The sequence below is a fragment of the Anabas testudineus genome, chromosome 9 (assembly GCF_900324465.2).
Source record: "Anabas testudineus chromosome 9, fAnaTes1.2, whole genome shotgun sequence".
Taxonomy (NCBI): domain Eukaryota; kingdom Metazoa; phylum Chordata; class Actinopteri; order Anabantiformes; family Anabantidae; genus Anabas; species Anabas testudineus.
Window position 1 is genome coordinate 22419000 of NC_046618.1, and position 26470 is coordinate 22445469.

General features: G+C 39.8%; 1 protein-coding gene across 1 annotated transcript; it reads left to right on the plus strand.

The window, feature by feature from the left end:
• The first annotated feature begins 3121 nt into the window (after positions 1-3121).
• Positions 3122-26466, plus strand: prkg2 (protein kinase cGMP-dependent 2). The gene is made up of 19 exons (XM_026343459.1): positions 3122-3229; positions 4033-4579; positions 7911-8077; positions 9976-10089; positions 11387-11492; positions 12446-12509; positions 16238-16315; positions 17664-17758; positions 17995-18063; positions 18300-18398; positions 18615-18765; positions 19372-19508; positions 20437-20526; positions 20840-20981; positions 21348-21511; positions 21635-21757; positions 22380-22442; positions 22779-22845; positions 23006-26466. The coding sequence occupies exons 1-19, from the start codon at positions 3157-3159 to the stop codon at positions 23099-23101; spliced, it is 2445 nt and encodes an 814-aa protein (XP_026199244.1). The 5' UTR covers positions 3122-3156; the 3' UTR covers positions 23102-26466.
• The last annotated feature ends 4 nt before the right edge of the window (positions 26467-26470 follow it).

Sequence of the window (26470 nt, forward strand, 5' to 3'; positions counted from 1 at the left end):
ACTAGGTTTTGAAGCTTTCAGCTGCAACACACAAACATCTACAGCAGATGGAGCTGGCTCAAGTATCATCAAATAACCTAAGAGAAGAATTGAAAGTTACCATGTTCGTGTATCAGTAGTTGCAAATGTAAATCAATTAATGAGGCACATATACATAGACTAGTATACAGTATATGTTACCTTAATGCTGCAGGCATGCAAAAAAAGAAAGTTGAGAGTTTTATGACCGCTATAGTAAAACCTGCATGAGCAGCACTTTACTGCTGTTTGTGAATGTGTGGAGCTAATTATAAATGGGGCTTTATAATGGTTTCAACTGTATAAAATTGAGAAAATGTACAATATTTTCCACAGAGTGTAGTGGTTAACTAGTGTAAAATGAAAATACTAAACTACAAGTGCTATAAATGTATAAATAAGTACTGAATACTAAATGTTACCTTGCTCCTCTTTGGTCATTTCGGAAAGAAGAAGGTCAACAAGTGTGTGACAGCTTATAACGTCCAGAAGGCATCTGCAGGAAAAAAAAAAAAAATGGCATTAACTTCAATGAGTCAATGTAACACAATGACAGACAGGTATAATGCAAGGCTGATCTGAGTGATCTGAGCCACTGAGTTATAAAAATCTTTAAATAATCATAATAAAGAAATATGACAAATACAATAAAATACTTTACAGGTCTTTTCTTTAGGTTAAATTGGAAATATATGTACAAATAACACTGTGAAATGCTGTTTAGGGCAAATATAATATTTGAAGAAGTGAGAGAGAACAGTGAGAACATTTTTCTTTTTTTTTTTTTTGAGAGCAGAAAATTACAAAAACCTATTTGGCTCCACCAAGTGGCCAAATCAAGCTAATGCAACTGAGTCAAAGCAGTGCACAAAGATAAGAAGTAATAATAAAGTGACTAAAACTAACAAGCTGCCTTGGTCATTAACAATATGTCCTGCAGATCACTACAAAGAAGAATAAAGTGATATAAAAACGTAAAGGTGAAAAAAGTACTCACCTCCTTTAAATTAACTTACCTGAACGGGTGCAGCCAGTTGGTTTAAGAAGCCACACAGACAGTTGAACAGAGATTAATGAATGGGTTTTAAGGATTGTATGTTGTAGATACACCTGTATCTGGCTGATCCTGCTACTGGCTGATCAGTGTCCGGGCCAAAAACTCCACAAGCAACACTGCAAAAGAGCGCATTGGTAGAGTTATGAATGTAAAACTGTTCCCAAATCATTAAACATGAGTCAAATGATGTCGACCATGATTCAGTGTTAAAATAGGCTCTGCATGTGCACAACCATTAAACAGCAACAAATCACACTAAACCACAAGCAAAAGGAAACAAACACGAAGAGTTCTGACATGATTAACAGCACACAGCAGGAAAAAGAAAACTTAATACCACATGAAACTCTTTCTTTTCTCAGATCTCTCCTTGATTTTACCAGGCTGACTTGGTCATGACCCACTGACACGATGAGTCACAACAAGATGCTGCTCCACTGTAACAGCTCAAGAGCTAAAGAAACAGTTTGTGACACAGTGCATGAAACCATGGAGGCGGACATGCCACAGTTTCCTGCGACACATAAATGATCTGATGCCGTGTTACTTTTAGAGACACGCAGCTGCAACACAGGAGCAGCGTGCGTTGTTTTCCTTGGGCAACTGAAGGTCAAAAGCTATTGAGCAACAGTCTGCACTGCGAACAACAGTGACAGTTAAAAGCCAAAACAGTCAATTCTGTCAATCTGAACATGTGCTCTGCTCGAGTGCCCTTGAGCAATTATTGAAGCCCAACTCAGCCGCTGGGAGACGGTCTGTATTACACAGTCAGCTGAAGGCCTTTAGTGAAAACACGTTTGCTCATTCAAAGTACGTCCTCAGATCCTTTGCCAGGCTCTGGGGTTCCTGCTGGGTTCAGGTTGCGAGTCAGTGACCTGGATTATTATTTAGTTGTGGTCTGAGCGCTGCAGATGAATCAGCTTTGGCCACCTGCCATTATTGTTCTGAGCCCGTCAGTGGAATCTGCTGCAGGCCAGGCTGCTCAGACCAGCGTCACAGACAAACACACTGGGAAAACCAATTAATCATTTGTGGATGTGAGGGACTGCAGCTTTGGGTCTAGACTTTAGACCGAACACATGCATCACATCCAGACGTGGATTTCTGCACCCACTATCCTGCATGTACACCATGCCCCTGTCCTGTTTGTTACCATGTCTATTGTCCACGACACACAGAGGGAAACATTGCACTCTTGACTTCACTATATTTACTTGACAGCTTTAGATTCTTAGTACATAATATAATCAGCCTCACTGAGGATGTATTATTATGGATAAACCACTAATAATTCATTTAATTCATCATTCTGCATGATGAAAACTTTTATTGGTGGTGCGCTGATGCTAATACTTTTGGACTTGAGGTCTAATACATCCTGCACACAGATCAGACAGCAGAAGCTCCCATGCTGACAGGCACATCTCAAAGTTCGCTGACGATTCAGATTCTACCAGCTTCTTAAAAAAGGAGCCAGTCTGATCTCCTTCTTCTGTGCTAGACGAGTTTAAATAAATTCAAATCCTGATGTGGGAATATCTGTAAGGACACCACATAGGTAAAATGAACATTTTAATTGCTCAATCCACGTTGGTCTGTAATTCTAGTTTTGTAAGGCACATTTTTGAACATGTTCTTAGTACGTTAACTTAAGTAAAGTTCTGTTGTTTCAGTGTTATTAAGGTTGTTTGGATAAAATATTTTACATTACTGCATTAAATCTATGACGTGTAATCACTTGTTTAATTGGCTTCATGCTGATTGTTGTTACTGCTGCATATTCTGCTTTTAAAATGATCTTAATTAAGCTTTTCTAGTTAAAAGATGTTTAGTATTTTATCACTAAAACGTTTTGACTTTTACTAAAATCGGGGTTGACGCCGCAGACACTTGACCTGCCAGTCATGACCGCGCAAGCGAGAACGCGCACAACTGAGGAGGAAAGCGAGAGGGGGGAGAGAGAGAGAGAGAGAGAGAGAGGGAGGGAGGGGAGGACAAGAGAGGAGAGGAGAGGAGAGGAGAGGAGAGGAGAGGAGAGGAGAGGATGCGGGCAGTGTTGTAGCTGAACTGTGTCTCTACTGATGCTCCGATGTGCGAACACGTCGTTCCTTCTCTTGAATCGTCTCTCCAGGTCGTCTGAAGCCTCCGGAGCAGGTGAGCACCGACATTTACTCTGTAACTACACGGATTCATTTTTCACTCCCATCTCAGGAGACAATGACGACGCATCGGAAGTTGCCGGTGCACGCTCCTCTGAGATGTTTTAATTGGGACCAAACCAACAAACTGAAGCGGATTCGTTTTTAATGACCTTTTACGCACAGTCCTGTGGTGTAAGAGCCGGTCTGTGCGTGAAAGAGTTGAAGCGTTCACACAAAGAAACTGTGAGTAGTAATGTGTTTAAATAGGGTTATAAATGAAGGCTGGACGTCTGAGAATAAAGCGTCTGTTGGAGAACAGTGTGATCTGACATCCTCTCACTGTATCCCAGCAGGAATGTCATGAATGAAGTCAGCTGTGTGTGTGAGTAGGCAGCAGTCCCACACCACAACAACAGGATTGTTCTCTGACATTTATCCTCCTCATACACTGTTACTATGTGCAGAGGAGCACGCAGCAAAGATCACTTAAACTTATTACTTTTGGTAAATTCTCCTTTTTGCCGAGCAGCATCTCCTTCACTGCTACATCAGAGTGCACAGGGAGTGACTGTTGATGTAATGCAATACTTCCTGTCTTCTGAATAATAAATAGAGTAGACACACTCGTTGACCATTATATACAGATTTGCTCTTACTCCAGTTTTCTCTCCTCACACCGTCAGCTCTTTTGTTTGAAACCTCACTGGAGCCTCCTCAAACAGACTTTTTTTGTGCTAAATGTCACTGCACTGTGGGAAAAGCTCACTCCTCTTTGGTTCCCAGCACATATTGACTGTGACTCTCTTCTCATGTCAGGTGACAACATGGGGAACGGTTCAGTAAAATCAAAGCGTTACAAATCCACAGACAGCTCTGCTGCTGCAGTTGCTGCTTCTTCTTCTAACGGCCGAGCCCACAAAGATCACAGTGGCGGGATGAAAATCTCGTCCTTGGACTGTCTGAGGGCCCGAGTGGAGGAGCTGGAGCGAGAGGGCAAGAGGAAGGATGAGGAGATTTGTGCCAAAGAGCAGCAGATCAAAGGTCTCCAGGAGCAGCTGGCCAAGCAGTCGCGTGCTGTGGCCGAGTTGAGCGAGGAGCTGCAGAGCAAGTGCATCCAGCTCAACAAGCTGCAGGACGTGATGAGGAACCAGAGCGGAGCCTCGACTGGTCTGGCATCGCGGCCCCCTTCAGTCAAAGCCAGCAGCAAGAACAGCCCCAACCTTAGTGTTCGCATCAAAGAAACCCTCAACAGGAGAAAAGGGGCCAAAGCTGGAGTTTCGGCTGAACCCACATCCAGAACCTACGACTCCAGCAGCCTGCCCAAGTTCTCTTTTGAGAAGGCTCGGGTACCAAAGGATGCAAGGTGAGATGTTTTCTCTGCAGAAGTCCAAAACACAAAAGGAGTAAAATGAAGCCAGACTGCAGGTTCATGTTCAAGTCCATCTCAGTCTGCTCTTTACATTTTAATAAATACAGCCAGCAGAAAGAGTGAGTGGTAGTGGGCAAAAAGCTTAGATGAATAAAACCCACTTCATCCAAGAATGTTTCCTGACTTTCAACCCAGACTGACAAAAGAAAAAAAACTTAAATATAAAATATGTTAATCTATATATTTTTAAAAGTGACACTACTACATGTCCACATGTATGTCGACCACCTCATTTACAGTGAAGGGAAATAAAGTTTGAACCTTTTCTGTTTCAACCTGGCACAAAGCCAGGTCCATATAGAAATGGTTTCCCGAGGTTAGAGTGGGAACAGTTGACTGTTCTGCACAAAACTCACTACTACTGTTGTGGCTTCATGACAGCCGTCAAGCTGTCAACAACTACAGATGTGGTAAAATACTACTAATGCAAAGATGAATCCAATAGTCATTTATTTCTTCCATAAGGTAAAAACCTGCAGGTATAAATCAGCAATGAAGCCACATTTCCTGCCATTGAGCTCCAGCCCTTCTGTCAAGTTGAGTTTATCCTAACTGGTATTACAGTGATTTCTGCAACCCCTCTGTGTTACCGTATGTCCCACCCCAACAGGAAGTATAGTATATCAAATTATAGAAGTAAGGTGATCTCAGATTGTGTCCTCATGGGGATGTTATGGCTTCCAGCCTTTTCTGTCTCAGATAAACTAAGCAGACAAATATTAAATATATTTCACCCTCTTCTAGGGTTCTTTGCTTAAAGATCATTCCTCAGTGGGTCACTTACTGTACTGTACACACACATCTGTCTGCCCTCTAGTGGCTTTAAATGGCATGGAACACAAAACTATCTACTTGTTCCCTGCCTTGACTGAACATCACCTGCTGCATTTTAGTCGGTATAACGCCAGACTTCCAGAAGGTGAATGAGAGGACCTGTTCTACTCTAATGACCTACTGAATAACACTTAATGTACAGCACAACTATTTTACAGCACGCTATGTTCCCCTAAACTTAAATCTTATAATTTATGATCTTATTTTTATTAAGAGTTCATATTTGTAAAAGCTATTTTTAAAGGCCTTTTTAATCTTGTTTTGTCTATATAGTAGCGCTGTCTGGTATCAATGTGTGTGCCACACCGAGAACAGACAAAACAAAGGAGAGAGTTGTTTGAAGAAATCAGGAAGAAAATTTAGACAAGCATGTTCAAGGCTTTAAGACGATCTCCAAGCAGCTTCATGTCCCAGTGACTACACCTAGAAACATTATTTAGAGGTTTAAAGTCCATGGGACTGTAGTAAACCTTCCTGGACATGGCTGTAAGGAGAAAGAATCGATCCCAGATTGAACAGAATGACAGTGAACACCACCATTGCTCACTTTTTTGAGCGACTGGGGCCCCATGGATGACTCCACTGTTAAAATAAAAGCATAGAATAAGACAAATTAGAACAGAGACAGACAAAGTTCTCCTATTAAATTAATGAAGGTTTCCAGGCAGAAGGACAAAAACACAATATCATCATGACTTTTTAATTTACCTTTAACACTCCGCAGCGGAACACAGGCTGCCTACGTCTCTTCAGCTACTCTCTCATCCAGCTTGGCTTTGTTCTTTTACAGCTTAAATGAGCTGAGCCTATTTGTCATGTTAATGCAAGCAGCCAGTTTTACATTTGTTTTGGACGGGTGTACAAAGATAAAATCCAACTGAGGGAACTAACGTGTGACTCCCTCTCGCGTCACGTAATTCATTCAAGAAACAATACAAAAGGGTAATTAATGAGAGAATACGTCTTGTTAGATTTTCCAACAGGAAAGCCAGATTGCCTTTTGTCACAGTAAGTGTTCTTCAGATTGTATAATGTGACTACAACAGTGAGTGAATGCTCCTTGCACAGTCTCCCTCTCTCAATCTAATCCTCATGTTTAAAACATATGTCACTAATAAGCCCAGCATGGATTATATAACCAAAACTAATGTAAATGAGGTGCCCTCATGCAGACTGTCCCTTTGAAACAGAATCCTACTTTTCTGTGAATGACAATGTAACATGTTGCAGACTCTGGCAGAGTTATAACATAGCAAGTAGGGAAAAACAATGTGGGTTGGAAAATATTGAACTGCATGTCATCTGCTGTTATTTTATGAAGCCTAAAAGTGCTAATTTATGACATGAGATAAGGTAGATAAACGGACCACCCATCACCTGCTAAGCTCACCTCTTAGAGCGGACACCGGGTCTCAAGATCTACAGTTAGCGTTCAGCCACGGCTCTTAAACTTTCTGCTTTACAGCTCCCAAAGGAAGTGATGTCTTCTCACAGGCCCCAAGCTGCAGCTGTTAAAATGAGCAACAGTGGTCTTTAACAGCTCATGATGATGTTATGTTTTCACTCTTTTACTTGATTCATTGTCGGAAAGAGCTCAGAGGCTGCAAACAGTCTGTGTTTCACAGGAGACAAAATATTTATCACGCAGTCTTAAAAACATGGTGAGTAATGAAGATGTGGGAGTCATGGTGGCTCAGTGAGCTCAGCAACATATCACATACTGTAGCTGCAATCAGGTTTCTGAGAGGTAATTAAAACTTTTACTTAAAAAAACTTATTACTTACTTACTACTAAACATCATCTTAATAGTACGGGGTAGTATGGTGGAGGGAGCATCATGATTTGGGGCTGCTTTGCTGCCTCGGAGCTTGGGCAGCTTGTCATCATGGAGGGGAAAATTAAGTTTATCAAGGTATCCAACAAGATAATGTCAAGGTGGCTGTTTGCAAGCTGGAGCTGGGTGTTGCAGCGAGACAATGACTCAAAGTAATTCTACTACAGAATGGCTTCAGAGACACAAAATCCACGTCCTGGAGTCAAAGCTCAAGCTTCAATTCAATAGAGACGCTGTATTTTGACCTCAAGATAGGTGTGAACACCAGATGTCATGATAATATTTCTGAGGTGAAGCACTTCTGTGAGGTAGAAATTTCTCCTGGTGGTTGTGCAGGTCTAATCCACAGCTACAGGAAGTGTTTGCTTGAGTTTATTCCTGCCAAAGGTGCTTTAGTCAGTTATAAATAGTGTTTCATTTAGTTTTAGTTTAATGGGTGTGTTCAATAAACACATGAAAGATCATGAATGTTTGTGTTACCCTGCATTGATCTTTCTTTCTTCTCTTGGCCTGTAACCCTCCCTGTAATATCCAACAATAAACAGTTAAACCTCCACCAACCACCTCTAACTCTTCCTCTGTGTCATCTGTGACAGTGTGAAGAAGCTTCTAACAGACGCCCTGAACAAGAACCAGTACCTGAAGAGGCTGGAGCTGCAGCAGATTAAAGATATGGTGGAGTGTATGTATGAGCGCACTTACCAGCAGGGAGAGTACGTCATCAAGCAGGGAGAGCCGGGGAACCATCTGTTCGTCCTGGCAGGTAGGTTCAGTCACATCTTAATTAAATAGAATGAAATTAAATTAGGAAATTCACTTGTTCTGTCTGTAGCAGCCAAACGAGTACATAACATCACAAGATGGAAACCGTCCAATAAGAAGCAGGAGAAAAGGAGCAGCCAACCATGTGCTGTGAAGAGGCAACATCAACAGGTGGTTTCCGTAATGGGTTTGTCTACTCTGCTGGGTGGAGCCCACATTAGTGTATGGAGCCTTGTTTAGAATGAAACTTGCAGACTTGTAGCTCTGCGTTCTTCACCCCTGTCCTAAAGAAACAAAAGAAGCATCTCATGTTAATGCATTTAGGCTCTAAGCACAGTTTTCTCTACTGTTGCTTCTCTACTGACTAACTAAATAACTAAATGAACACAGTTCCCTGGTCTTTGTATAAAAAAGAACAAAGAGAGTGGGAAAAAGTTGTAGGTGTGTGCAAAAATAGTCGTGATCAACACTCAAGCCATTGCATATTGCAGTAGCTGTAATGTGGAGAAAGTCTATGACCTAATGTAGATAACAGGTCAGATATGGAGTGGACATAGACAGCTTATACAGTATATCAACATTACATGGCTGAATGAACGTATGATGTGATGATCTGTGTTGATAAAAACCAGGTTGTTTATCTTTTTGCTGCCTTGAATGAGAAGATTTTGATGATTGAATGAAGACATTATACTTTTAGGAGCATACATTTCCAAATGTAAACACTGTGTTGAGTGTATTATCAAAACTGGGCTTTTGTTAATGAAAGAAATGGAGAGAAACTGTGAGTCAACGCGATTATTTATTTTTTCTTCCCTGCGTGTTTCCCGAACCATGTAGTTTACATTAAGCTGCATTGTAAGTGATCAATTGTTGAAGGAAGTGAATTTTGAGGAGATGCTGGTGAAACGATTGCTGACTGCAGGGTCCCAGGGTCTGGAACAATCAAAAAACTGAAATCTGAAACTGGCCACCTGCCTCGCCGACCTGTAGCATGTTGAGATGACTATTTTACTGTATGCACTTAACCTCTGCTCCTATTGGCTACTGTACAGCCTCTCTGACCATGAGTCAGTCAAACGCTGCATCAAGCAAGTGTTTGATTGGTTCCAGTGCTTTACACAGATGAATGGCATCTAAACCCTGCACTAATCTAATTTTGTCCTATAAAAATGGAGATTTAAATTATTTTGGCTTATAAAAATTCTAAAGCAATAAATTCCTCTTTGCAACTCTCCAAGTAACTAGGCAACAAGTTTTTTAGAAGACCACATGGTCTGTTAACAATGGGTGGTCGGCTGCCAGTGTGGTTGGTGGTGAACAATGAATTTATGGCTTTTTGTACTTACTGAAACTGAATCCATTCACAGCTTTAGCTGTTTGTGATGTGAATAGTTACTAAGGCATTAAAACTGTTATACATTATTAATGAAACCACTTGAATGTAATCTCGTTAATTACATCTGTCATGTGAGTCATGTTGTGTGCTGCCAATGATTTTACAACAGGGTCACCAACAGACCAAAAGCCTAAAAGGTAGTAGGTGGGTACAGACGGTCTTATGTCTTACATTATACAGAATAAGGGATTGAGCAATTTAGTATGATTTTCAAAGTGAGATATTATTATTAGTATGAGACCCCAGAATTAATGTTGTGAGTCTTTGAAATGATGCAAAATTATGGAAACCTGCTTGTTTGCAGTATTATTACTGGCTCTATCCATTTCTACCAGCTGGTGAAATCAGGTGTTGAAATCACTAGAATAGAAACTAGAACAATTTTGATGTTCCTGCCAATGGAATATTGTTCTCTGTTGTAAATTAACTGAATGAAATTGAAATGCCCCTTTTTATTTGTCATTTTTAAAGTATCAGTTGCCCTTGTTTCAATTTTACAGATGGGAAACTGGAAGTGTTTCAGCACAGCAAACTGCTCACTTCGATAACAGTGTGGACCACGTTTGGAGAATTAGCCATTCTGTACAACTGCACACGGACGGCATCAGTGCGAGGTAAAGATTTTTACAGAACTGTTTTTCTTGATCAGACTGTGGTTTTAAATTTGAACTACTGCTGTCATCCAGACAGAATATGACTCAGCATTGTGTGTTAGATTACAGGAAAGCACTGGAAAGAAAACAAACCCATTAAAAACGGTCACTTATGTTTATCAGTTTATCACAGGAGAGGTAATCAGCAATTATCCTCCTTTGGAGAGGAAGTTGGAGTAAAAATTAATGTAGTAATAATAACGTCTTCCAAGGTGAAAGCTCTTTCCTAAGAAGGTTTTTCTCAGGGCATGACATCTTCAACATCTTTAGACCTGATAGCTAGCTGATAACACAAAGGAAAACTTTGTATCATCACAAACTTTTAATACTTTTAATATGTATATATGTATATATATATCAGTATTTTGCCACTATTTCAGCACCATCTCCAGTAGGAAACCAACAACCGAGAAGGATTTTTCACCACCACCATATAATGGCAGTGAATATATCCTTGTCAAAAAGGTCAGGAGAACAAATAAACAGAGCTCTTGGTTTGTCATATGTACTAATGCAATTGGCTGTTAGTAGATTGAAAGTATTGTACTTGTTGACTTCTGCTGGTAAGAAAGTGGAGCAAAAAAGCAAACTGGAGGGAGCTACAGTATACACAGCTTTACATTGTGACTGGGTTTCACCACCTTTGCATTTGGAAAGTGCATACACCGTGTACTATGTGAGTGCTTTTGTCAGGGTTTATATATTTAACCAAGTAATTGACTGGTGGCCTCTGGAGAAGGGACACTGAGTTGACCTAAGAATTCAGGGTGAACTAGAAAAAGCGTGAAAGTTTGACATGTTTCTCTGAGTGGATTTATACATGATCACAGATTAGGCAGATAAAGGTGACCTCTTTGTTTGCTACCAGTTCATGACAGATTTTCACAGCTACTTCCTTCTTGCACCAGAGCTTTTGTTGATTTGAGTTGATGAATCACCACCAAGATAGAGGGCAGATTACAGTGTTTTTTCCTGCCAGTTTTGTCAAAAGAATCTGTCTATGTGGTGATAGAGGGCTTTAATTAAACCAGAAACTGGGAGGAAAGTTGTGGGAGAAGAAAAGAAAATGTTAATGTCTTTCTATTGTCACTCACAATTCCATAATGTCGCTCATAGTGCAACATTTCCTCGACGCTCTGCTATTAAAAACAGCTGTAGTTCCCTTCTAATCAGGGGCACATGTTAACTAGTTTTTCAGTGAAAGGTCAGAACCTGGACCATGTTCATTATTCTAATGTCTGTAATGTTTCTTTTACAGCGGTGAACAAAGTGCGAACATGGGCTTTGGACAGGGAAGTGTTTCAGAACATCATGAGGATGACGGCTGAGACGCGGCATGAACAGTATCGCAACTTTCTTCGAAGGTTAGCCCTAAGCTGCCCTAGCATCACCTTATTGTTGTGGATATTCTAAGCAATAATTTACTACATATAATGTGTAAGATAGAGGCAAAGTCTACCATGAAACAAAGTTCTCTCAGATTTTATGTATGATATTTGATATTTATGAGCATCTCCCAACTGGGAACAAATGTTTTTAGAAGACAGTAGCATCTGCAGTATCAGTTTTTTACGTTTAGTATAAACTACAAATAGCAACTGAACTAATCTCCAGCAATCTTGAATCCTGATTCCTGAGCTGGACAGGTCACCAGTCTGTCTAAGGCTGTCATGTAGAAATAAACAACAATTCGCACTCACATATGGACAATTTCGAATCACCAGTTAACCAAGTCACATGTGTTTGGACTGTGGGAGGAAGCTGGAGTACCCAGAGAAAACACACACACAGGCACAGGAAGGACTCAAATCCAGGTTCTTCTAGCTCTGAAGTGACACTGTGCCGCCCTGATCTACACCAGCTTCTGAGGAAAATATACTAATAAATAGCTGCTACATAGACGTTCCACTTTCCCACTAGCTGACCATTTATTTGACTTTGAGCTGTTTTGTGCTGAGCTAGTAGTGTAGTCACCCTGTCTTAGCTGTCATCTTGTTGGCTGAGATCAAATTGGGTATAAGAAGCTAAAAGTGAGAGCCATGCAGCCGGAGCACGTCTGTAAAAATAGTCCCTGTGAATGTACTTGCAGGTCTACAGCTGTGTAAAAGCAAATGAAAGTAACTAGAGCTCATAATTGTACCTAAATGAACAATTTTGTCAATTACATTGTTTAAAAGTGCTCATTAGCTGACATGATGTGACACAGGAAATGTAGTTCATACACGAAAAGTCCCTGGCATCATATGTGTAGAATATTGTATTATAATGTACATGAAGAAATTAATGTTCAGCATCTGTGTTTTGTCTTTTCTGTCAGTGTTTCACTCCTGGCCAACCTGCCAGAGGACAAACTAAGCAAAATAGTGGACTGCCTCGAGGTGGTAAGTTATTCTGTCAAACTATCTATATTTCTACTGGAGAGACAATCTGACTTTTCATTGTATTGCCTTAGTGTTGCACAACCATCTGGCAGCTCATGGGAGAGCCAGCATTGCAGATAGCTGCTGTCAAAATATCATTACCATTTGGCCATATACCATTACTGTGTGTCAGCATATTCTTCTTACCTCCAGTCGGCAAGACCTCACAAATTACCTACTTGATGAACAGAGCTGATATTATTCCTGTCATCGCCAGGCGCTGTATATTGTTACCATAATTATTTGACCAAGGCCCCAGAAAGTGTTTATTCAAATGGGGGACGAGTGATTTCTTAAAGATGTGCGAGTGACAGGCTTTTCGTGTGAGAACATACAAGTGGGTAAAATGAGTGTGCAAGCGTGTATGTTGAAACATGCAGGAGAATGGCTCACTCCGTTTCTCCTCCACAAGCATTGTATTTCAGTGCGGAAAGAGAAAACGGAGCGCAGCCTGTCAGCGTCGGGTCAAAAACAGCCTTTCTCAGCGTCTTTTCACAATGAAAACTTCAAGGACGTTCTTTGCAATCACCGGCCGTCCTGCTACCTTCCTCTATGGGAGAAGTTTTACTTATTCAGTCATTTCTGATGGAGCTGATTCTTTTGCATCTCAGGGAGGGAGGGTAGGGGGGGACTGTGGGCAGCTGAAACCTAATAGTGGTGCAGATGTTCATTGAGAATTCGCCAGATAATATTGATGCTTCTTGTCAAGGGAAGGAATTTGCTGCTTAAATGACTGTTTTAAGTAGTAGCTTCCTGCTTTGTGACTCCTCTATTTTCAGCTTGAGCTTCTGCTCTTACTAAGCAAGAAATGTTGATCTGGAAATGTTGTTTGTCTCTGGATGGCGGACTAACTTGAAGTGAATGACACGTTCACTGCACGATCTCACTAGGAAACAAACAAATACACACATCATTTAAATATGTGTCATTTAATGCCTAGCTCTGGTCTGACTATCTGACTTACTAAATTTATAGATGTTTATAGAGATGTTTACAACGTCAAAGCTTGAAGACAAATGTAGATTGTGAGAGCATGACACTATCTGTCCTACTGTGCCACTGTAACAAATGGAAAACCTGAATAATGACAATAATGTAATTACACCACACAGCTAAATAGAGCAGATTTTCCTAACAGCATGAACATTGTTTACCAGTCTGGAGAAGATGTTCAAACCTTTTGTTCTAAAGGTTTGAAGTCAAAGTGTTCCCAAGTTTTAAGTTTATTTTATTTTTAAACTGAGGATAAAAACATACCAGTTTATCAGAGTGCAAGTTAGTAAATTCAAAGTTCCACTCTGTTTAAGTATTAAACTCTTTCTCTGACTGTGTTTCCTTGTTGTGGTGAAGGGGCAGTAACAGGAAGAGAAAAAACAGAAAGAGAGAAGATGTCTCAGTCTTTAACTGCTAAATCCTCATAAACTTCATATTAACTTTGGAATATATTTTTACAAAGATGAAAAACAGTTAGTAGTAGAAGTAATGTTTGATATTTGTGGATTTGTTGGGCTACAGGTGGAGGTTCTCTTCCAGCTTTGACCATACAGCTGGTGGAAACTCCAGGAAGTTGCTTGTGGCGGAGGTTACTGCCAGAATGTTTCTGTGCATAAAAAAAAGTTACTAGTGTTACTGGACACAACTAAACAGAAATTTAGACCCTTCAACTACATTGTCCTCAAATGATACATGAACCACGTAAGCAATACGCTTCGAACGGGGACAAGCAGTTCACATGTGGGCTAGTGAAAACTGGGGTGGTCTAGAAAGTAGGTTAAATCCTTCCTCTTGTTTTAGTGTGCCATTAGAAGCAGAGAGGAGGTGTGTGGTTTGAATATGTGTTGTGACTGCTCGATTGGCAGTCGCTGAAAATAGGATGACTGCAGCCAAGCTCAACACAGACACAGAAGAGTGTGTGTCTGTCTAGCATGGTCAAACCAAATCAGACTAAGTTGATGGTAAAGATCAGGCAGAAAGGGATGTATAACACTGCTGGCTGTCAGGGTACTTGAAGTATTTTATGAAGGCACATACTTTAAAGCTTTTAAGTGTCGTCCTTCATTCCTGAAAAGGTAAACGTTTGGCTCAAGCTTAGGACTCTACCTCAGCAGCCTGGTATCACAAACCGGAGACACAATTCAAATGCTGTCGCTGTCCTGCACAGTCACTGTATCATCCAGACAGTCTTTATAAACAAAGCCTTGGCATGTTGTCTCTGCTGTCATGGATGGGTGTTAAACTAGGCTCTCCTGAAGCGTAAACGCGACGTAAACAAGCTCGGACGCTCAAGGAAAATACCACTCGTGTCAAGAGTTTTGACAGTAAACACCAGGGAATGTTTACGCGTGGTTGCCCTGATTCATTTGTTCACTTTTCGCTCAAGTCCTCTATAGTCAAGCGGATTACAGCCGTGGACGGTTGTCTCAGCTGCTGGAATTTGGCATCCGTCCCAGAGAACATTTCATCCCATTCACCTTCATCCTTTGCACTTCCTCTTCCTCACCTAAAAGCTAGAAAATGGAAGGCGATCTGGCAGCTCGCTGACTCAGCGGACTGCCTGTCGTGCTGTGGTTGGGATGGTGTGTTAGGTTTGGTTTGGATAGAGGGTGACTGACAGCACGAAATAGAGCAATCTGCGTCTGAATAAGAGCTCGGGGGACAGAGAGAACACACTGTACCTCACTGTTGGATTGGGGAATATTTCAAAGTGTCATTAAGTTTTATGATGCTCGTAAAACTGAACTAAACACTGTAACTATCTTTCTCAGTCAAGTGCAATCTTACTTGTGGACCAGCTGTATTGTGTGGAGGATGTGTGTGTTTTTGCCTGTGTGTGAGTTGTAGCATCATATATCTGAATATTGAATTTTATAATTGTATTGGCTAACATCCTTTTCTTGTATTCACAGTGTAACTAGACACCTTGAATGAAGGTGTTTTTTCCTGTTCTAAACTAATTCATGAACGAGCAGAGAGAGAAAGATGAAGAGAAAGAGAAAGCTTGCATGTGATCATGAAGGACCAAGAGACACATACTGCTCTGCCAAAAACAATAATAGGAATTTGTTTGTTAAACTGAAAATTCCTGCTTTCAGCTGCTGGGAGTTTAGCTGATCTGCATCATGCTTCATGAAAACAGAAGGAATATTCAGGTGCAGTGTGTTTATGAGTTAGTGATCAGCAGTTTCTTGTAGAGCAACCTTTATCTGATCTACTCTGGGGATGTGCCCCAAATATAAATGGAAGAGTGGAGTGGAAATGTTCCCACAGACTAAAGAGACTATTAGCAATTTAAAAAACATCACGGTAAACATACTATGGGTTTAAACATGCCAGTTAGTTTAGCATCTTACTAATTAATATTAACATAGACTATGGTGTCAAACAGAAATATTGCCCCTCATGAGAGATATGAGACACATCATCATCATTTACATATACTGTATTAACCTATATTTCATGTTTGATTGATCCCATGAGGTCCCAAATCCCCTGCTGAACAACATGTTGAGAAGCTCTGAATGAAGAGCATCATAGATGACGCAACTCCAGCTCTCACCCCGCAGGGGATCGGCTACCAGGAATCAGACCGCGGAGGTCGATGGCAGAATCAATGTAATGCTTCAGTTCTGACTGTTCCCCTCTCTCCCGTCTGTCCAACCATTACCCACCCCACTTACCCTTTCATTTAGGAATACTATGACAAAGGAGAGCACGTCATCCGGGAGGGAGAGGAGGGCAGTACCTTCTACATCATTGCACAGGGAAAGGTAACGTGTCAAACACATCATTCAGTTTATGATTGTCATTGTGTTTGGTACTGATCTGATAAAAATTTACTAGTATTTGCATAGATATTTACTTTACTATTTATACTTTTTATGTCAAAAGTGCTAATAATGATTTAATTATTTCTATCAAGCACCATGAGACATACAAGGACTTCACTAAAACCTAAATAAATAAAATCTGAAATGATGTGTGACCTTAATGACCATGTCATTAATGAACAATAAATGTACAAATCAATCAATCAATCCTGTTCTAACAGCAACATAATAAACTCTGCAGTGCCTCAGTTAGACAATCGTGTGTGGTATTGTGTTAAACTGTACTGATCAGGCTTTTCTCATCAGTCAGTAAGAGTTTTAAATGTCTACAGAAATACTTGTAGTCTCACCTTCAAGTCTGAAATGATGTTTGAATGTTGTCATAACTAATAGGAATCATGTAAGATAGTCTGGAAAGTAAACGTATTTTCACTTCACTGCTGCAACAAAACAATATAGTGGTCACAGTGTAAGCCTGGGAGGTGTTGGACTATGACTCACCCGTCCGTCTGTCTGATAAGTCTGTAACCTGAAACCAGCGAGTGAGGGGAGATGGAGAGGGGCCAGCACCGTCCACAGGGGACTTTCAAAATGCCATTATGAGGCGAAGTGAGACAGGAGCTCCTCAGCACGGAGCTAACCAAACCAGAGACACACACACAGATGTTGTTTGGAAGGAAAGCGACTAATTCAGGAAATGGTTCTACACTCTAAGAGCCCATGTCACCAGAAAAAACGGGGGAAGTGAAGGTCACACAGGTTAAGCAGGACACTTAGCTAAAACACACCGCAGCCATTACACCGCAGTATCACTGTGGTATTTCTCCAGCCGGACACTGCCACAAGTGAGATGTTTGACCTTGATAGGCTGGGCCACTGGTTTTAAATCCTCACGAATTACAGGGCCTGGATGTTTTGCCTGCTTTTGCTTGGTGGAGTGTTTTTGTTAAAAACTGGTGCTCGAGTAGGCAGCACTTTGAGGAATGACAAGCAGAGAGATGGCTGATTAAAACCCTTCTTCTATTAATGTGTCTATTTTGACAGCACGTCAAGAAAATATAAAGTGCATCAATGCTACTTAATCACCCATAGCCCATCGTGTTCCAATTACTATAATTGCATATGTCCATTATTTAAATTCCTTAGAATCCTAATCTTTTTTTACAATGCATATAAAAATATTTTCACAAAATTGAAAGCACCTGTGAAAGCTACAGCAGTGAACTGGAGACAGCAGCAATGAAGAAGTGAAAAGCCCCTTAAACATCCAGTTAACTCTAATGTGCAGGTGAAGGTGACCCAGACCACCGAAGCCCACAAGGTGCCACAGATTATCAACACACTGCAGAAGGGAGACTACTTTGGAGAGAAGGCTCTCATAAGGTAAAAACAAAGAAATACAGTCACTGGCTGCTGTTTATTGTCCTCTTGCAAAGTTTTAAGAGGAAAATTGTTCATAGTCTCATTTACAGCTTTACTAAATCATATGCAGAATAGATTTCTTTAGAGTAAACTTTAATATAAAATCGCCTTCCTGATCTTAAAGTCAGTGCAACAAGTCAGAAAATGTGGGTGTTTCAAGTGTATGAGTATTCATGTGTGTGATGTGTCTCTTTCAGCGATGATGTCAGGTCAGCCAATATCATCGCTGATGAGAACGGGGTGGAGTGCCTCGTCATTGACAGAGAGTGAGTATTCTGACATTTGAAGTGAAAATAAATGCCAAGTCCCTGTTCTGGTCTGTTGCCCCATTACCCTGCAGTCTAAAGTGAAAAACGTCGACTACACACCGTGATGTGATCTTCCTGTTCCAGCTGTCAACCTTTTCCCGTGTTTCTTAAGCTCAGTGACTCAGTAAAAGTTAAAGTTGTTAAGAAGCCAACATTCCCGTGGTTGCACTGTTGATGCGGGGTTGTTTTTCTAGGACATTTGATCAGACAGTGGGCACCTTCAACGAGCTACAGAAGTACCTCCAAGGCTATGTGGCAACACTTGATCGTGACGACAAGAAGAGACATGCCAGGTCGGTGCAGTACCTGATGCTCTGGCCAGATATGTGAACAGAAAGCTGTGTGAAACTAGCTTCTTGCCAGAACTGCTGGCAAAATAAAGTAGACACAAATCTAATCAGGACTTTGATGCAGATAACACACCTAGACTTGTTGTATTTGGAATTCCATCTCTCCCATTGGTTGCAATAAATGTAGAAGACTCTCTTTCCATCTGCATCTCCGTCCAGGAAGTCACTGTCACGTCACCAGAGTCAGCCGCTGTCTCCTGATGTTATTCAGCTGAAGGAGATGGTGTCAGCGTTTTCTCCATCCAGACCTTTTGATCACCTGGATGTCGTCGCTACTCTTGGTGTTGGTGGCTTTGGACGAGTAGAACTGGTGAGACCTGAAAATATGCATTTTATTTGCAATTAAACAGATGAGACAAAAAAGATTCAGAAAAATCTTAAATACTAGTTTGTGGTCTTTTTGAACTTCTACAAACCTGCTTTGATAATGAAGACCCAGATTTGTCTTCTTTAAATAATGCAGACACTTTACATTGCATGGATTGAAGCACATGATAATAATTCCTCAGGTAAAAGAACACAGACATTTTGCAGACAATGTGACAAGTCTTAGCTGTAACAACTGACATTGATAATGGCTGCATTCTATTCAAGTGTGTCGGTAAGCTACTGTATATCAGTCACCATTCATTAGGACTAGACATCTGTTTGTAGCTGTAGTATACTGCATGCTAAGTAGTGGTTGAAGGCTACATTAGCAAAACAAATGTCTGACTGCGCTGTCAGAATTGAGCTTAGAGTTTAGACAAGAATAAAGGGAATGGAATGAGACATACGGTATGATTATTCTGTTTTCCTGCAAACATTTCACAGCTTTTTCATTGTACAAAAATACATGTTCTTAAGGTTAAAAAAGTCTGTTGTGAAAAGTCTCTACCTTGTGATATCCCATCCTGTTTTTCTTTTCCATCCACAGGTAAAGGTGAAGGGCGAGGACATCACTTTCGCACTAAAGGTCATCAAGAAGAAGCACGTCGTGGACAATAGACAGCAAGAGCACATCCACTCAGAGAGGAGGATCCTCGCTGAGGCTCGCTCGCCTTTCGTCGTCAAGTCAGTCCCCCTGCTCAGCTCCCAAACCTATTTCCATTTTTTATCCTACACAATAAAGCTCTGCTCCATTAGTGTAGGAAAACAGTCTGGAGCTTATTAGTTTTTGATGAGATCACAGTTGAGGCCTCGAGCAGATTGCATCTTCTCAGTGGGGATATACAGATATCCGCTTTGAAAATGTAGTTATTTGTTCTGAAATATTGCAGCAGTAGCTTTTCTTTGCCTTTTGTAAGATTACAGTGATCTAATTTCATCACATGCTGTGGAGCAGACGCTGATATTAAAGTCATTCTTCACCTTCTGAAGCACTCCTCCTAGCTGACTTCCTCTTCCACGCTGTTTGTACTGGGCCTTTTCGCATGTTTTGACTATCATCCGTTCATATTTCTAGTCTGTTTTAAGATTTAACACGTGTAGGGTGACAGGTACAGCAGATGGAAAGGTCAACATCTAGTGTGCTGTGTCAAGGTCAAGTGTGATGTTGAATCTGTACATGATTTGTTGGTTTCCTATTAGCAATTTAATAGTACTGTAGGGTTCAATTAATACCAGATTAGTTTGCAAATGAAGGTATAATATGCTCAGTATATTACTTTAAATAGATAATAGTTAGTTCACTGTACTACACTCTAATAATAAGTAACTGTGAGTTTAAGAAGTCTGGTCATTGTTTATGATCTGTTTTGCATCATTAGTTCTGTTGCTGCAGCTTTTAATGTTTAATAGCAGGACATCAGTTCTGAATAATGCTCCTCACCAAATTAACTCTAATGTAGTTTATGTAATTGAGTGATTATTAACTCTACTCATGGCACAGTGATAATTAAATAAAAAGAAATACTGAGTAGTGAAACTACTTGCGTGCAAATAAGAGGATAAATGATGGTCATTGTTGAAGCTTAATGTTTCTGTGCTTCTCTTACCCTAGACTCTATTGCACTTTTAAGGACAACAAATATGTGTACATGCTGCTGGAAGCCTGTCTGGGTGGTGAGATTTGGAGTCTCCTCAGGGACAGGTAGGAAGGACTAATGACGCACAGATTCTACTGCCACAGGTTCCTGAAAAATATCATTACTTTACCATCATGAGGAACATTTTGTTACGAGAGTGTTGTGTTATATCTTTGTTTGGTTACCATTTAATAAGGGAATTCAGATTGATCTTGTCAGCAATAAGAACTCTCCGCTCCAGTTGTCATAAGTGCTGTCTAAATGGGTTCAGGTGTATTTTTGTAATGAGAGCACTTCTCCTGCTTCTAAGAGCTGAACAGTGTAGCCTCTGCTCTTACTCATCAGCTAAAAGTTTAAATTTGGCTTTTATGTTTGCAGGGGGAGTTTTGATGAGCCCACTGCCAAATTCTGTGTTGGCTGCGTCACAGAGGCTTTTGACTACCTCCATCGTAAAGGTGTCCTCTACAGAGACCTGAAGCCTGAGAATCTGATGCTGGATACTGAGGGTTACATTAAACTGGTGAGCACGCTTTTAGCAGCAGAGTATATCCTGTATATATGTCATGAAAACATGAATCTGCCAGGATGTTCTGAAAATGTTCTTGATTCTTATTGTAGAGAATTTGATCCTCTCTAATTACTAGTGTGTTTCTAGCTGATGCAAAATGTGCATTGTTACATTGACAAAGAAACATCGAGCTTCAAAGTTTTCTTCTTACACTGACACACAACTCTGTAATGATCAGAGGTGGGGGTTTCTGAAGGCAACTCAGTGTTGTTATTAATAAAAATACAGGCCTCAGAGGCTCCTTAAAAGTTAGAAGTCGTTTTAAAATTTACTACCACACTGTTTTTCTGGGAAATGTTCCACATTCTGCTTTCCCAGGTTGATTTTGGTTTTGCCAAGAAGATCAGATGTGGCCAAAAGACCTGGACCTTTTGCGGCACACCAGAGTATGTGGCCCCTGAGATTATCCTTAACAAAGGTCACAACTTCAGTGTGGACTTCTGGTCTCTTGGCATCCTGGTCTTTGAGCTTCTTACTGGCAGGTTAGTCCACTGGTGTTTCTGGTCTGCAGCAAAGCTTTGTAGGAGTTAACAGCTTACCGTTTGAAACTTCCTCAAAGGCTGAAAGAAGTAAAATATTTTCCCTCTTTTCTCTCCATCCCACAGTCCTCCGTTCTCAGGGACTGACCAGATGATGACATACACTTTCATCTTAAAAGGCATTGAGAAGATGGATTTCCCCAGGAAAATTACCAAGAGATCCGAAGACCTTATACGCAAGCTGTGCAGGTACAGGATCAAATTAAACTACTGAAACATCCAACCCATCACTGAAACACTAAATTGGTCACAAGAGATAAATTGTAGGGAAGACAAATTTTAGATTTATCAACACGGAGTTTGTGAACTTTTATGGAGATGTGCCTTTAAATGTTAAATTAAATGAAAGCCAGATGGGTTACTAAATTTAGAGATCAAAGCACATGGGTTTAACTGAACAACAAAATGGCAATCAGAAATATTTCTGTCCAGTATCTAGGTAAACTAATCAATACTGCAACAAACAACTATACAGATTTTGGTCTTATCTAAGGCTGTGTGGTGGCACAAATCTGGCACTACAGTACAGGGATTACGATTCAATATATTGTCATACACTGCGATATAGTAAGGAAGGAAGGCGATATATTGCTGTTTTGAAGAACACAACACCATATTGATTAGATTAGATCTTAGAGCTTAGATTAGGTCCCATCTAGTAGTCTAGGATTTAAGCACAACACAGAATTAACTGCTGCCAGTAATTTTTGCATGTCAATTATAATTAACACAATATTACCATATTACTATTTCCTTACAGCCCTAATATAAACAGTCTTTTTCTAAATTGTCACTGTGGTGAATTTTACAGGAGAAATCCCTCAGAGCGTCTGGGCAACCTCAAAAATGGAATAACAGACATCAAGAAGCACAGGTAAGAGAGAAAGGGGAGATAAGCCGCACAAATTAGCATGTATTGAATTTTATGAATGTGAGCCAGTGGTTTAGTGGTTTCAGCATTTATATAATCCCTGAAAACACTATTCAAGAGCAGTGGGATGTAAAACACATTAAAAAGTACATCACAACATTGGACTATTATTACAGTCCTATCTTACAGGAAAGACAAGAAATAAGGATTATAAATTACACCTAAGGAACACTGTAATAGCTGAGGGGCCAATTATCAGGGAAAGTACTACTTGTCAAGCAAATATATAGATGCTCTTACTGACCTGGTTTGATGTGCCCTCTGTAATATGTTTTTAAGGTGGTTTAACGGCTTCAACTGGGAGGGACTAAAGGCAAGGACTTTACCATCACCTCTGAAAAGAGAAGTAAGTTGATATTTAATTCAACTTATAAAAGAAGTGCTTACAAATGCTAGTACAAAAGAAATATAGTTACTTATTTTTACTTTAAAACATACCAATAAACTATTTTTAGTTAAATTCATCAATTTGAGCTCTTACCCTTATGTCTTCTCTGCCACAATAGCTCACAGGACCAACAGATCACAGCTACTTTGACATCTACCCTCCCGATGAAGACAGTCCTCCTGATGAGCTCTCTGGCTGGGACATGGACTTCTGAGACTTTCCTCTTGCACTGCACACTCAAATAACAAACACTTCAAGAATAAAATGAGTTTTCAGGTGAGCTAACCTCTGGCTAGCCAAGGTGGAGGTTCTCAGGTTGTGGACAACAGTAGCTGCAATCAGTTGGTAACCTTATAAAGGTATGATCTACTGTAATCATCACTATTGTTGGGTTCAGTACATCTGCCTGGCACTGTAGCTACTCAAGTAAAATGTAGTGCTAATTAAAGTTAAAATACATGCTGACTGAAGTTCTCCACTGCCATGCAGCTGTGCTGTACGACATGCAAAACCTGTCCTGGTTGAGGCATTAATGGCTAATTCTAGATAGAAATGAACTAGACATCTGGGTTGAGCAACAAGAACAAGCTCTGCCTTGTAACAGGCTACAAAGCTGGACAGCTACAAAGGAGTTTGCCCTCAAACACTCAGCAACAAAGAAAACTGTGAAAACGAGACAAAAGGTCAGTGCTGTCTAAGTAAAAGATTTCAGTGAAATACAAATTAGATATTTTTTGCACATACTGTAAATCAAAGCAACTTCAAAAGTGCACAACTAGATGTTCAGCGTTTTTTTCCTGTAATTTTTAGCTTCTGATTACAGCTTTAGCTTTCCTAAATTAGCCTGTAGGCAAATTAATAGTAAACCAACGGTGTGTCCAGCTGGGATTTTCAAGCTCTATCTCACATTGCTTTAGAAATAGTATGATAAGTGTCATAGTGAATCATAGTATAATGTTTTTACATTTCTTAAAGAATCTACAAGTATATAATAATATTTTACAAGTACCTCTTAAATATTGTTTTATCTGACTTCATGATGGCTCCATATAGGGTTTATTGGGAACTTCGTCATACAGCTGCATAGTCTTCATTTGTTACAGCTGAGGGAAATTGTGCAGTTTGTTTATGGCAGTAGCGGAGATGAAGTTTGTGAAGATACTCTACTGTGTGTGTCGAGACAACGCTGCAAAAACACAAAAAGGAGAAACAAACAAACAATAACACAAAACAAGGAACTTTGGAAAAAACACAGACTTTGGAGAAGAAATTTCCACTTCTTCAACAGTATTTAGGCTCAAAAAACATTAAACATCAAGAGTTCCTTGTGCCAACAGTGTTATCCTCACAGTCCCTCCACTGCCCAAACGAGACACACAAATACATCGACACCTTCTCAAAGTAAGAGAGTGTGAGGTACTGCAGACCTGAAGCAATATTTCTGCTGTTGAAGCTGAGTCGACTCTGAGGTTCAAAGCCTCTTAAGGAGAAAGGGAGTTCTGCTCAGTCTAAGGCATTGATGGTGTGAGGACAAACAGCAAATCAGCCAAACCGAGAGTAAAATCTGCAGGGTTTACTTAAAAAAAATTACATATATCTGCAATTTTTAAACACACTAGGTTTACAGTAAATCAGTGTTACCATGTGTCCATGTATATACTGTATACTGTAAAGCACAAGCATTGAAAATTAGTCATTTATACAATCTAATCTACATGTTTTGTGCAAACTTTAACACCAGGGTGAGATGTAAATGTGTAAATATCATATATATAGGCCTATATGTATATACTGACTGAAGAATGTGTCTACAGTATGTACACCGAGTGATTATGTCTGTGTCTAGAAGCACCTGAAATTACTGTACAAGCTGTGGCCTTAATAATGACTAATTTCAGGATACAGCTGTTTGGGTTAATGTTACAGATAGAATTTTTTTTGTGTGTGTGTTTTTGCCACAGTACATAATAATTATTTATTTATCTCGCCAAAATGTGCATACAGTGCTGTAAAAAAAATACACATCCGCCTTCTGATATATTCTTTTTTACTTTAAATCCTCATACTACATCAAATATAAAACAAAGGCAACCTGAGCAAACCTAAAATACAAGTTTTCAAAAATAACTATATTTATTAAAGCAAAAAGTTTATTCATTACATAAATAACATGAGTAAAAAAGTATCACTTGCACCCTGAACTTAACCCTTAGGAGTCAAGGCCTATTTTGGAAGTTAACTGCATCAATCTGCATGACTTCGTTTCTATGCTACGCCACCTTGAGCCAGTCAGCAAAACATGCCCACAACATTACACTGCCACTTCCATGCATAATCGTATGTATGATGTTCTTTTTCAGGAATTGTCTGTTTGGTTACACCAGATGTAAAAGAACCCCTGTTGCAGTAGATGTTTAACATATTTTTCAACAAATTAAAATCTACTAGGATTACAGCATTTGCTATATTTGTGACGTAACTATCACAGGATATTAAGATAGTTAGCTCATTAGCATCCAGCAAATATACTTTTATTTATTTTTTCGCTAAAAAAAAGCTTAGCTTGATGGATCTCACTCACCCTCTTGGAATTATTGTGACCTAGTATTAAATAACCTTCTTTGCTTAAAAAAAATAAATCATTTAAAACGTATATATTACCTAAGTAAATGTATAATGTGTCTGCTCAGGTTTCCTTTTTTATGCTACAATGTTCTTTAGAGATCTGAAACAGTTTAGTATGCCACACAAAAATAAATCATTATGTTCACTATCCTACTCACTGTGGACATAGCTGTATGTAGTAATTAACAATAGCTACACTTCATTTAGTTCATGGATTCGTGGATTAAACCAAGCTTTATAATCACATTAACACATTACCACTTTAGTGCACTTATTATTCTTATTTTCCTGTTTTTTTGCATAGTAGATTTACAACAACCTGCCTCAGTGTGATTTTCTTCTTTGCAAAGCTGCCAATGTGTAAACACCCATCTGAACTACTGATAAAATCAGGGACAATCCTGTTACTGAGCATGCAGGCTTACAGGTCCCCTAAATAAAACAACTGTTCTCCCAGAATGGTATGTTGCTTAATTTACCTATATCTCAAAATTTTATTGATCACTTAGAAATGTAAACAAATAGCTAAAAGCATCAAAATGTGTTTAGGCCTCCTGTTCATTGAATGTTGTAAGCTTTGGATGATTTCAAATGTACAACAGACTATCCCGTTTATAGCAACTGGGGTTCCAAATGTACTATTTGCATAACAATCAAAGAAAGTAATGATCTGTAAAATGCAGTAGATGCTATAATTCTATGCTATACAAACACACATGCTGCCTCTGTAGTGCAACCCTACAAAATACATACTGTACCTGTACATAACTCTATGTATATAACTATTAACCTTTTGGGAAGTTAAGTTGAAGTGTACATAAGGTTATGCTTCCATGTTTTGCTATTAAATTTCTGAAACATTAAGCTTGTACATTATGCACAATGGTACCAAGGGGTTTTGTTTTGTGTGTGTGTTGTTCAGTGCCACTGTCTTTCAAAACCAAAAAATATTCAATAC

Bases quoted from the DNA above. Each gene is read 5' to 3' on its own strand.
- prkg2 (XM_026343459.1), top strand. From the start codon at position 3,157: ATGCTCCGATGTGCGAACACGTCGTTCCTTCTCTTGAATCGTCTCTCC. The intron at 17,759-17,994 runs GTAAAAACAAAG...TGTCTCTTTCAG, and splicing joins GGAGAGAAGGCTCTCATAAG to CGATGATGTCAGGTCAGCCA. The intron at 18,399-18,614 runs GTCGGTGCAGTA...ATCTCCGTCCAG, and splicing joins GACAAGAAGAGACATGCCAG to GAAGTCACTGTCACGTCACC.